Raw genomic sequence first — 12,569 nt, forward strand, 5'->3', positions numbered from 1 at the left:
ACAGGATTTTCTCCTGACTTGATCCAAACTGTAATGTTGACAAATTAAGACTTACCCTTTTATGCAGAAGCCATGCATAACAATGAATGTTTTGAGTTGTAAATGAATATATACATTATCTGGAGAGCTGGTGGTGTGCTAGGTGCAGGAAGGTACTTGAATGATTTTATGGTTGTCATTCTTTGTAATTTTCTACTTGGTTATTAACGTGAGTGAAGCACATTTGTTCTGCTTGCTGATCTTTTTATTACGTCTCCACAAACGTACGCTACAAAATTAGCAGGGAGTCCAGCGCAGTTATTTTTGGTTTCTTTCTGACACAATTGGTCAAGGAAAACGAATAGCATTTCCCAATAAACTCTTGACGAAAGCAGAGGGCAACTCCTGCAGAAACCTGAACACTCATATTCCAGCAGTTCCTGGGAGCTGAGAATATTTCAGAATTACCAACTGGGGTACTTAAGTACTTAATTCCCATTAAACACATCAAATCAGTAGGTGTTACACCCCTTTACTTTAAAACTTAAACAACGTGGGTATGTTGTTTAAGCTGCAGCTGACACAACATACAAGCACGTTGCTAATAGGATTTGGAAAAGCAGATACCCAAACTGCTGATGGAGACTGGGCACGGTTTTTTAATTGAGTATGCACTCAGAACATCCCCTCAGAGCAGCTGTTTTGTGGAAAAAAATATATAGAAAAGGGATTTAATTACAGTGATAATGTCTCATTTGCGGAGGTGATGGAATAAATGGCATAGACTGCCCATAACTGCAGTTCTCCCCTGAGCTTCTCCATTACATCTCCTTTGCTACCTAGGGATGCTTTTTCTGTTTCTCTTGTGCTTTGGGATTATATATAGGACTAAAAAAGCACAAGATGAATGTCTGCATCTTTACCTTCAACGATTTCACCCATCATCCTCTGAGGGATGTTTCTGTGTTGTAATTTCCTTATGCATCTGCCAGGTGGTTTTTTACTTGACTTCTCTTGATTTTAATGACTGTTTGACTCCCACATCCCAGTCAGATTCTGTTATCTGTAAAATGCAGCTGCAGGCATGCTTTTTATATATAGTTATTTTTTATATATATATACACAGGCACATATATAGACACTTTTAATATGTGCTCTTAAGTCCTGTTCCAAATGAATTGCAATTGAGCTTTGATGTTTTCTCAGTCTGACAAGGAGTCAGCAGACATGCAATAAGAAAATATTTGTTGATGTTTGAAGATTATCTGCTGATATCTGAGCTGTGCTGATAGGTTGTGAGCACCCTGGTGGTGAATGTGCTCTGTTCCAGGTTTGTGTGTTGATGTCATCCACCATAAGGGAAAACTGGGATCCTTTTTCTGACAAAAGTGGGAATGAAGATATACTGCTAGACTGGCAGAAGTCAATAAAGGAACTCTATAGAGTGATTTATTTCAGCTGGGAAACTGGAATGGCAAGAGGTTGAAACATTGAGACTTCTCTCATGGAGTATAAATCAATCATCCCCTGTGGATGTGGGCACCAGCAAGGAGAGTCCCCTGGGCTCACCTGTACTGCTCTGTGGGTGTTGTCGTGTCCCTGCAGTGGGTATGTCACGTAACAGACACCCACAGTCCACCTTCTGCGTGTTGTGTACGTGCCAGTCATTGATTATTAGTATTATATAAATTTCTAAGTTCTTAGATTTGAACTGGTAACCTCCAGGTGTAGAAGTCCAGCATGCTGTAACAAAACGCAGGAGTCAAAATGCATGATAGCGGTAAAGATAGCGGTAAAGCCTGTGGTTTTGAGCAGTTCCTGGAAAAGCACGTGGGCAGTCTGACTTCCTTCAGCCCCTGGCATACTGAAGAGGGTGCTGGGGAGAGCATGAGGCCCTCACGATCATGCATCAGGTGAGGGTGCTAGCGGCCTTGGGTGGCCCAGTCAGATCTGTAGGTGCAGTTCACGTGGCCCTGATGGCCTTCAGGATGGCTGGGAAGTGAAAAGGAATGCGTTTGTCTAACGTTTCCTCCAGGAGCTATGCCTATAGGAGTCTGTCTCCTCACCATACAAGTGCACCACCACCACCCTGTATGGCTGTAACCATAAGCTGTCACCGAGGCTGTTCTGGAGATGTAGTGCTGTGAAATGAATAATCAGCTTTCGCTGAAGTCCCTGGGAAGAAAGAAGGGGGGAGCAAGGTGTTGTGCCTTGAGCACAGGACAGGGAGAAGCACAAGACAAACCTCGGAGGCTCCTGGCTCTTCTGTGGCAAAACGCAGAGGTTTGGGTTAAAGCCCAGAGCTAGGGAGAGAAGAGAACAACATCCTATAACCTCAAATTTTGTTTACTGTTTAAGACTCAAAGTTGAGCTTGGAGTTTTGGTGTGATTCAACTTTTTCATGATTGGCATGTTTGATTTAGATGCAGCAATACAACATCTCCACCCCATCGGCCATAGAGCGTAAGTAATAATGCACAGACAAGTGACCTCCTGCTGTCCTGATCTCGCAGCGGGTGGCTCCTGGGTGCCTGGAGGGGGACACAGGGCAGGTGGCAGCTGTCACCCCTCGGTCTGAGGTGTCACCCCTCGGTCCGAGGTGTCACCCCTTTCCATGGGCATCCTCGGAGTGCTGCCAGCAGCTGCCTGGTGCTGGGCTGCTGGGAGGAGAGGGGCTCGGGGTGCAACGGGGAAATGCACCCATGCGGCTCCTCTCAGGGCTGGTCTCTTCGCTAAATGCCGTCTGCTTCACACAGGCTGCGACTCACTTGTGCCTGATTATGTTCCCGAGTTACCCTTGAAATAGCTCTGCTTTAGTCATCCAAAATGTGAGTTACTGTTAGCGTTTTCTTCGGCGCTGCAGTAAAAGTGATTGCTCTTTCAAGCCTTGACTTAATCTGCATGCGTTCAGCTTGGGGTGGGGGAATCAGCGTGTCTAAGAAGTGTGGTGAAAGTTCTCAATTCCTGATTTCTTTGACCAGCTCGAAGTTGGCAGACTCCTGGTTCAGTTCCCCAGTCTTGGGGGCCTCACGTACCACGGACAGCCATCAATAATTTCAGCATCACGCTGCCATTTCCTGAGGGAGGCACTAGGCCGTAGGTCTGAACTAGTGTCCTCAGCTGAAATTCGCAGGCCTCTGTGTAGATGGAGAGAAGTTTGTTACATCCACAGAACAGTGAGTCCTCGTAAGTCACTTATTGTTGGCTCCTGAAAGGGTAGAGGCCACTGCGATAAGTAAAACTGTTGGTTTGATTGATATTTCTAGGTCCTTTTGTGTCACTGTTAGACTGTACATGGCCGTGTGTCCCACGCTGTGGTGGCTGGACTGGGCCTGTCGTGCGGCAGCAGTGGAGAGGACAGTGGTGGTTTTCAGGTGAGGGCAGCGGAGGTCTTCTGCTGTGTCTGACCTCAGATGTCTGTCACGCAGGTGCATGGCCTTTCACACGTGTCCTCCATCATGGCATAAGCTTTAGTTAGGAAGATATTTTGGGGTATTCTATGATAAGATGGGATTTGTTCATTTTTATGAAATCAGATAAGTCAGGCTCCAGTACAGTGTTTATCCTGTATAATTTTAAGCATGCTAGGAGGGTGATGTAGGGTATTTTGATTGATTTTGTTTTGAATTATTTCAAAACTCATTCTGAACTCTTTACCTGATTTTAAAAAGGAAGCACGTTTTTAATGGATTATTCCTAATAGAAACATTTTGACTTTGCTACTCAGAAATGAGGTTTTATTTCCTAACCCGTCTCTGTTTAGTATCTAGAAACGAAGAAAACCCCACATTTGCAAGTAAAGCCTCTCTGTCTGATCCATTTTTTCCCCTCTGGAAATTCTGCAGCTTCTCCCCTTTGCTCTGGCAGAGTTTGCTCAGCTGACAAGCATGAAGCCCATGTCCTGGCTCATGATCCCTCCTCCAGCATCGCTTCGTGCTCCTGCTTGCATTGTGCTGTGCAGACCAGCGTTGCTGTTATTTTAGGGAGAATGCACTTCACTTCGGGCCTTTGTAAGTGCAAGAAATCAGAGTGGGTCGGGGATATACTGCCTCTTGGTATGAGAACATGACACCTTCCCCACCCCCTCCCCACACTGAGTCCTGTTTTGGTGGAGGAGCGGTGACAACAGCAATTGGGGTCAGGGCTGTCATGCTGGCAGAAGTGCTCTGAATGCTGGAGAGAAGAGTGCTTTCCATGCCCTGCTCTCCCTCTCAGCTTTTCTGAGGGCTGCCAAAGAAAAATCTGCTTTCTGTGCTTTTTTCTCATGAGAGGAGCAAAGTCTGATGAAGATATAAGGCAAGAAAGAGGGTTGGGAGGAAGATCAGTCTCTAATTTGGTTGAACAGGGCTGCGTCATATATTTGATGTTAGAAAGGACTTTGGGAGTGGTGGTGAGCCTTCACAGAGCTGTGCCAGCATGTAGCATTATTGTTGCAAAAATGGGGAAATTGGAGGGTTTTGGGTGACCCTTGGGAAGAGGCCTCAGCTGGGGACACAGGGCTGCAGGTTCGGCTCACTTCTTGTTGGCCACATCCAAGGGCAAAGACAGCTCTGCAAGCTGCAGCATTTTTGGTGACAGTTTTGGTACGAAAAGAGTAAAAATAGTGTGTGACGCTTGGGAGCAAATGATGAGAGAAACTAAAATCAACATCAGTGATGTTGTGGGGCTAGCTAAAGTAGGCAGAAGCAAAGAAATTCAGAGGTAGCTGCTGTTCTTTGCTCTGCCTTTGCCTCCACATACAGGAGATGCACTTGGATGCTGGATGTAGTATGATACTGAACAGGGGAGATTTAAGGGCAGAAGAGCATCCTTGAACCTGAGCTGCCTTGTTTTTGTCAGATGCAGTTAAATCCTTAACAAGAATTTAACAGGCTTTTGTATTTAATTTCCTTTTCTCACTGGGGACAGGTATCAGTCTGTGTGACAGCAGCCCTTCTGCTGGAGCCCGGTTGGATGTGAAGCAGCTGCAAATTGCCCAAAATTGCAGATGTCAAAGGGATTTATTTTATACTGCTTTGTATATGTGGTACGAACAAGTCAATATTAATAAAAAATGGCATTCCCTGATAGCCAAGAAACCTGCTGCTGTCGGGCACCCCACTTTGTTAGGCACTGTGAACAGTTGTACATGTGCTGATGCTCTAAAATATGTTGTAGTGTCCCTCGTGTCTGGCTCCCAACAATCCTGTGTATCAGTAGCTTTGATTCGTCCTACTGGAGGGTAGGGAAGGGGGTTTCAAAACTCCTCCATCTAATGTAGTTCTGAGCAGCCATGGAGACCTGGCTTTGTAGTGAGATTGCCTCCAGGAGAATCAAGCGCTTCCCAAAGATGAGATCTCTGCTCATGAAGCTACACAGAAATCTGTTCTCTGGATGTTGGGTTCTTGTTCAGCCTGGTGCAGGCTCCTGGCCTTTTTTATTCTCCAAACCCTGGCAGTGGAAGGGGTCTCCTGTGAAGGCAACCAGCCCGTACCTGCTGATGGGTAGCCATGCTGCCTCGTGTGGGCTGAACCCCTGTGGCTGGGCAGCGATCCAGGAAGGCTGCCTGTAATTTTGGGACGAATGCTCTGGGTGTGTTTGTGCCTCTGGGGACAAACTCAGGTAGGAGCAGCAAATGTGAAGCTTTAATTGGAGGTCGTGAGGTTGCAACCTCTAAAGGCTGTGTCTAGCAGTGATGCTGTGAGTGCAGAGAGAAGCAACAAAGCCGGTGAAGGGACAGGAAAACAAGACTTAGTGACTGAGGGAATTGGTTGTTTAGTATGGAGAAGCAGAGGCTGAGGGGGGAGAACTCTGCAGTCTTCAGGGCTGCAAAGAGCCTAATCAGGGAGGCTGGGCAAACTTCAAGTGTCTTTACATACTAGAGGCCCAGTAAAGCTTGGTTTGAGGATTCAGGTGATGCTGTTCACAAGACATTCCAGGATCTTACTGCACTTGCTGCCTTTTGCTGTTGAACGGAAATAATACCAGGAGCCCCCTGTTGCTGTTTTTCTCCTCTTGCAGCAGAATGTTTGCCTTTAGCAGCAGTTAAAGGGGGGCTTAACCCTGCCCCCCGACATACGCTGCTGTGCTCTGGACAGCACTGGCTGGTGTATCACATCCACTAGAACAAAAAGTGATTCCCAGCAATATGACCCCAGGAAGCCAAACCAATCATTTTAATAGAACTCTTCAAGACACAAGCAAACTCCTGCTTGCACCTTTCTGATATGAGTCGTGTACATCTAGTGATAGCTGAGCAATTTTTAAACATGAACTATTTCCTACAAGGAGCTTTCAACATGAAAAGTAAAACAAATTACTCAAGTTCAGGTTACTTTCAGTAAATAGTAAGACAAAGGTAACATAGCAATTAAAAGCAAAATTTCTTGTTTCAAAGGGGAACGCATTCATTTTTCATGTCAAAATGAGCCTTTATTTTTAAGGAAACAAAGTAATCCCAGGAACAAAAGCAAAACATTCAGTCTGGGACTGTTGAACGCTTAATTTTGTCTGAAACTATTTTTACCACAGTCTATTTTGCTGAGAAGAGCAGACCAACTCGTTCCTGTGTCCCCAGTCCCTGCACGTGACAAACTGAAGCCAGCCCCAGCTATCCTGCTAGGTCTGTCAGTGGATGATGAAGCTTGCTACCAAAGGTCATCCCTTCTCTTGCTGCTCTAGGTCTTAATGCAGTTTTCTTCTTTGCCCTCAGACTATTCATGTTGTCCTTTTAATTTTCCTTCCTGTTCTTCATACGCTTGAAGATCCCTCTTTTGCTCAGCTGGAAGAGGCCTTGCACTTCCCATTTACTTTGTGGTGCTTTTGCACCAGGGCTGGGGGATCCCACAGTGCCTTGTCTAAACCCAGGAGGTGCTTTTATGTCTCTGGGAGATGGGTGGTAATAGGGCGAGAATGTCTCTGAAAGCGGGACAGACCTCCTTGTGTTTTGTGGTAGCTTTTTGTCTTTTTGTGAACTCATTGTAGAGGCAGTTTTCTGGCCAGGTTGTGGCCAGTTTGAGACTGAGCCAAGAAGGGCATCCAAGAACAAGGCTTGCTCCAAAATACTTTGAGATGTAAAAATATCCATGTACTTCATCGCAGTGATTAGCAGCCTGGTCCTGTGCCACTCGGACACTGGGTCGGCTAGCGCTGAACGGAGTGCTTCAATGCGTTACTTAGAACAGACAGCATTGTCTCCATTACTTATTACAAACAGCAGTTTTACTTGTAATTTCAAATTAAATTTTGGTTTGTTACATCAGACTTTTCATCATGCTAAATCACATTCTGGAAATTGTCTATTAGACTTCAAAGACATCTTTATTGGTTTACTCATAATCTTTTTTCTGGTGTGTGTGCAAAAAATGTTTCTTCAGTGTGGCCTGCCAGAAACTGCTGCTTCTTGTAGACATACAGAAGCATTTCTATGCATTGATTTGAATAAAAAAAATCCCTCTAACTTCCTTTAGGATATATAGAAACATAAGATAGTCTGTTAATAATATTTTTTTATAAATAGAAAGCTAAGGAAAACTCTAGGTATAGAACTTAAAAATATACATATTCTTTGAGGTTAGAGCAAGCACTTTGAATTGGGAGCTTTCACCTTTGGTCCCTTCTGCTGTGGGCTTACAGTAAGGTCTGTGTGCTTGGGATAAAATCCTGCTACAGCATGCTCCAGGAAGGGAGCTGTGCTCGCCAGCTAGGGAGCAGAGCTGGGCAGTGAGCACAAGTCCATGAATACCTTGGAGCAGCACAAGGTATTTTTACAGGCTGTAAAAAGCGGGGGGGGGGGGGGGGGGGACAACAAAACAAAATAAGGATTTCTGAACAGTTGCAACATGCTTGTAATAAAGCATATCTTCTACAAGAATTATCTAGGCTTTCAGTGTAAGTAAGCTGTTAAAAAGAAAAAAAGAGAAAAGACTTGCAAATAGGCTAATGTGACTCAAATGTGTTGTGTGTGATAGTCTGACAGTGCCAGCAGCCACCGGGTCGCTGTGGTGGAGCCAGGATGCAGCACCGAGTGTGAGGTGCCAGAGTGACAGGCGGTTCTTCCTTTATACCAAGTTAACAGTGTGCTTTGAATAAAATATTTCACAGAAATCTTGAACGATTCTGCAGGGAGGAGAATTTGACAGTTAATTTCCTTTTTTCCTGAGACATTTAAGAGTGTGGCTTCTCTTTTTTTTGTAAGCTTGTTTTGGGGGCCGCCTTTGCGTGTGCTGCTTCTGAAGCTTTTCCTCGTGATCACAAGTGCCAGGACTAGCTCTGTGCCGGCTGCTTGGAACTCGCTGTGTGTTCTTGGTGACTCCCACGTGGCTCTTGGGCTGCTGTCGGTAGCTGGGACCCAGCGTGGTGGGCTCCCGGGGGGGCCCTGTTCCAGCAGGGGGTTGTGAGCCCTGCGGCAGGGGCTTGCTGTGGTGTGCGTGTTACCTGGGGGCTGACCCCAGCAAACTCGGTGCGCAGCACTGTGAGACCCTTTATTAAGCACAAAACTGCAAACCTATTCACTTCAAATTGGCAATTGTATTTATAATACTAGATAACTAAAACCTGTGCACACAAATCAGACTATTTCACTCAGCAGTGGCATCACAGGGAGCTTGTATATCAAGTTTCATCTTCAGTATGATGCCAAAAAGCTTATTTTTCTGTGCTTGATTTTTTGATTAAAATGTTATTTCTTTGCACAAAGCCATCAACTTGCTAAGTCTTCTTAAAGTGATGACAAGTATGTAACACCAGTTGGTTGCTCCTTAGTCATGAGCCTTTTATAAGGCATTTGCCAACCCGGTGCGTAGTTCCACCTGAATCGATGTTTTGTAAACAAAATGAATTAGTTTTAAATAGTAATATTTGGCTAAGATATCTAAAATTGGGATGCTCTACTGGAGGAGGTCTCTGAAATAGCTTCCTGTATGTGTTTTATGATTGTTTTCAAGCCTGATACAAAACGTTGGGCTTCTCAAAAGGCCATCAATTTTTGGGTATCTCAGCAGAAGTCAGTGGTAGAGCTTCACCAAGGAAGCAATGGGTCTCTTGTAACTTCTGGGTTGTGGGAGCCCCCAGCACCTGTGAGAAACTCTTGGTCCTAATCGAGGCTTCTTAGAAGTGCCCCGAGGCCTGAAGAACCCCTCCACACCTGGCATGGAGGGCAGGGAGCTGGCAGCTCCGGGAGCAGCAGGAGGTGACCTGGTAGGCCTCGTGTCAGCAGCCCAGCACTGGGGAGAGGTGCTGTGCTCTCAGAGGTCCGTCTCCAGAGCCCAGAGCAGACATCTGCTGCTCCCCAGTGACTGCTGAGGGGTGCGGCCTCTGCTCCCTCCGCGATGGAGGCCTTCGTGGCTGTGAGGAGAGCCCGACCCGGCCTTTGGGTAGGGAGCAAGTTGCCTGTGGAAACCCTTACACCATGAGGGGAATGCGGTCGTGAATGTCCAGGGAAGAGCTTGCTTACATGCTTTCCTACCTGCTGTTTCTTTCCAGAGCTACGGCCTGGCAGATGGAGCCTGTATTAAGCCCCTGCCTCTCTGTTGCCTGGCTTGGAGGCAGCAAGGCAGCTGGCCCGCTCTCCATGTGTCCCTCTGCCTTTTGGCCACCCCACACAAACACACACTTGAACCTGGAGACCCATTCTAACCAACAGAAGAGGCTACCTCAGGGCTAAGGAAGACTTCTGGGACAACCCGCTGCTGTGTAAAGAGAAAACATGACCCCCATGTCAGCTGGGAAACTGTCAGCTCTCTTTTGGCAGCGACCAGGTGATGGATGTGCACGGCTCGGGGCTGCTGTGGCTGCGATGGTCTCAAGGTCAGCAAGGCTGGGACAGGGGCACTGCAGTGGGAGGAGGGCCAGGGGACAAGGCACGAGGACCTGGAGTTCAAGGCTTTGATAGTTTTGCTGCTTTTTTCACCTTGTGGTTTGGGGAGGTGTAATGGGTCCCTGGAAGTCTGTTCCAGCTGTGCTTTTGGTCTTTTTTTTTGGACAAGGAAGAAAAATGTTAGTATTACAGCAACAAGCAAAAGCTAGGTATGAGCTTTGCAGGGTGGTGCTGGTGCCCCTGCAGTGTGCTGGTGGCTCGTCTTCCCTGGCAGCACATAGAAGAGCATTGGAGGCTGTTGGTCTGGCAGGCGAGAACAAAATAATAATCATGGAAAGCTCTGTTAACCTGAAAGTTTTTTGACTGACATCACATGCGGCGGACTGCAATCCCTTCTGATATGCTCTGTATCTTAAAACAAGCAGAAAACCTTTATTTTTCCAGGAGGGCTTGAGTCCTTGAGACAGTGTGAAACACTGCGAAACCACTCTGCTCCTGATCTGATGTGAGCAATGTTGGAGTTCTCAGCTTGGCTCTGCTCTCCTGCCTGCATGTCTTTTCCTTGTGAAATGCGGGCTTTAGAGGCAGTAGGTGCCTCTTCTTGCCAAATCTTGCAGAAAAATCTTGTGTATTGAAAACTTGGTGGCATAATTTTGGCTTATGGGGTAGACGAGTCTCTCTGATATAAGAAATGGTGATTTTTTTCAGGGAAATACATTGTCTTCTGCACATATGTAGTTTTGGGGCGTAGAAAGGATTTGTGGTGATCTTCATTTAGTCCTAGCTGGAGTCACCCTGATGTTCCCAGGCAGTTGTCAGGGCTGGGAGCTCAGGGACCTCATGCATGCCTACCACACTGCTGAGATCAAAAACTAAAGAAGGAACAAGCAAGGTCTGGTCTAGTCTGGCTGATGAAAATGAGCTGGGTTCCCCATCCTGTGTCATCCTCCACTGGCATATACTTCAAAGGAGGAAAGTAGAGGTTCATGTGTCCTAGGGCTTTGCCTCCCCCCAGCTGCCAGGAGCCAATGTCTTGGTTAAACAATTGCAGATTCACAGTGATGGCTGCGGTACACTGGAGACAGGTATGCAAGGGGAATACTTTTGAAAGGTTTTCCAATATCCTCCTTCAACAATGATCAGCTTGATGTCATGGTGATGAGCAAGTGCCCAGAGTGTTGCAGAAAGTGCTTCTGTGCTTCCTTGCAAGAGAACCCTAGTAGTGTGCTGAATCACTGCATGAGAAGCAGCAGCTCTTCTCACCAGAAATAAGTGTAACGAGAAGTGTTACAGGATGAAAGAACCTTCCTCTGAGCAATAGGCAGAAGTCTTCATGTGATTCAGTCAGATGTGAAAATGGCATTACCAAAGAAGGGGGGAAAATACACATCCTACCAAACCCACTGAAGATGTTAAGGGAACTGTATCCAAAATTTTTGGGAAGAAAAATGTTTATTTTTGCCTTTACCTGTTGATTAAGTTTTTTGAGTGCAGGAAGAGTTGTGTTGAGAGCTGCATGGTGGGGTAGGCAAGGTGGTGAATTGCACCCCCTGCCTGTTTTAGAATGGGCAGTGGCCATGCGTTGCCCAGAAATGTGTGTGTGGGTGCCATCACCACTGACCTGCTGCAGTTTCAATGGGCTGGAGTAAATCCGGGTTCAGTCCCTGCATGAGTCCCCTGCTTATTGCTGAGGCACTGGCAGAGCACCTGTTGGATGGGAAGGGTGGTGGGGACGCCGCAGGGTGGGTGTGTGCTGTGGCACTTGCTGAAATTAGGGATGGACATCATGAGATAGGACCAGGGCTTGGGACCCAGCAGTGGGGAGTGCACGTGCTCACCATCTGCATCTTTCTCCGGTTCTGAATAGGAAGTAGTGGCAATTGCCCCAAAATGTGGTAATTGCAGAAATGACTTTGAATTCCAGTAAGCAAGGCAGGGGGTGGTCCCGTCTGCCCCCTAAAAATGCGTCGCGTCACCGAGTGCTTGTGGTCCTGAGAAGGCAGCAGGACAACTTCAGCCGATCCCATGGCTCGAGCAGTTGGCTCTGGGGGAGCGCCTCTCAGGAAGCGATCGGGGTGGCCTGGAGCCGCTTTAATTAGCTTCTCAGTGAAGAACTGAAGGTATTATAACCTGTTTTTAAATCATCTAAAAAGACAGCAGGTAGTAAATTTTGCAGTCTCTTGCACGTTTCAGTGGAAATTAGGAAGCTCTGGAGTCCAACCACCAGTGACTCGCAGAAGGCCAGCGCTTCCCTTCCGCTGTGCATTTTGCTCTGCCTCTCAGAGGTTCCCAGACAGACGGTGGGTGCCGCATGTGTCCCTCCCTGCCCTCCTCCCGCAGCATTTTGAGGGGCGGGTTTAGTAGCATTTACCAGGTTTTCCTGGGAAGGGGAAAAGTGCTGATGGAAGCCGGAGGAGAGGCGAGACACAGCGTCGGTTGGCTGAGGCGGCAGCAGCAGCACATCCCGCAGGTTTTGGTGCTGGATGGGCACCAGGGATTGTCCTTTGTGTGTGTCTGCCTGACTCAGCAGAGATCTTCAAGGGCTGGTCTGTCCCACTGACTCGCACCAGCTACCCCTTGGCAGCAGGACCTGTGTGCACGTGTGTGCGCGCGTGCCTGCAGGGCCTAGGATCATCTTAGAGAAGGCTTCTCTTAACATTGTTATGCCTCTTAAATAATGTTATCGCTCTGGAAATGGATTTAAGTCAAAGACTCACCCACCCCTCGGGGCTGCCTGCACCCGGAGGAGCACCCAGATCCCGACGGTGGCAGCACGGTGACTTGCCCCTCTGCT

The 12,569-nt window shown here is 47.1% G+C and overlaps 1 protein-coding gene across 2 annotated transcripts in view; it reads left to right on the forward strand.

Moving 5' to 3' along the window:
- MDGA2 (MAM domain containing glycosylphosphatidylinositol anchor 2) overlaps nt 1-12,569 on the forward strand; it is a 324,296-nt gene that overhangs the window by 27,605 nt on the left and 284,122 nt on the right. Inside the window, exons 1-2 of one of the 2 annotated variants that reach the window (XM_080592727.1) lie at nt 2,427-2,442; nt 9,442-9,765. In XM_080592727.1, coding sequence (XP_080448853.1) covers nt 9,720-9,765 — 46 coding nt within the window. In that variant the 5' untranslated portion in view covers nt 2,427-2,442; nt 9,442-9,719. Of the gene's footprint in view, nt 1-2,426; nt 2,443-9,441; nt 9,766-12,569 lie in introns of those variants that run through there. The other variant, XM_080592726.1, reaches the window with a different exon arrangement.

The sequence above is a fragment of the Anser brachyrhynchus genome, assembly GCF_964034855.1.
Source record: "Anser brachyrhynchus genome assembly, chromosome: 5".
Lineage (NCBI taxonomy): Eukaryota > Metazoa > Chordata > Aves > Anseriformes > Anatidae > Anser > Anser brachyrhynchus.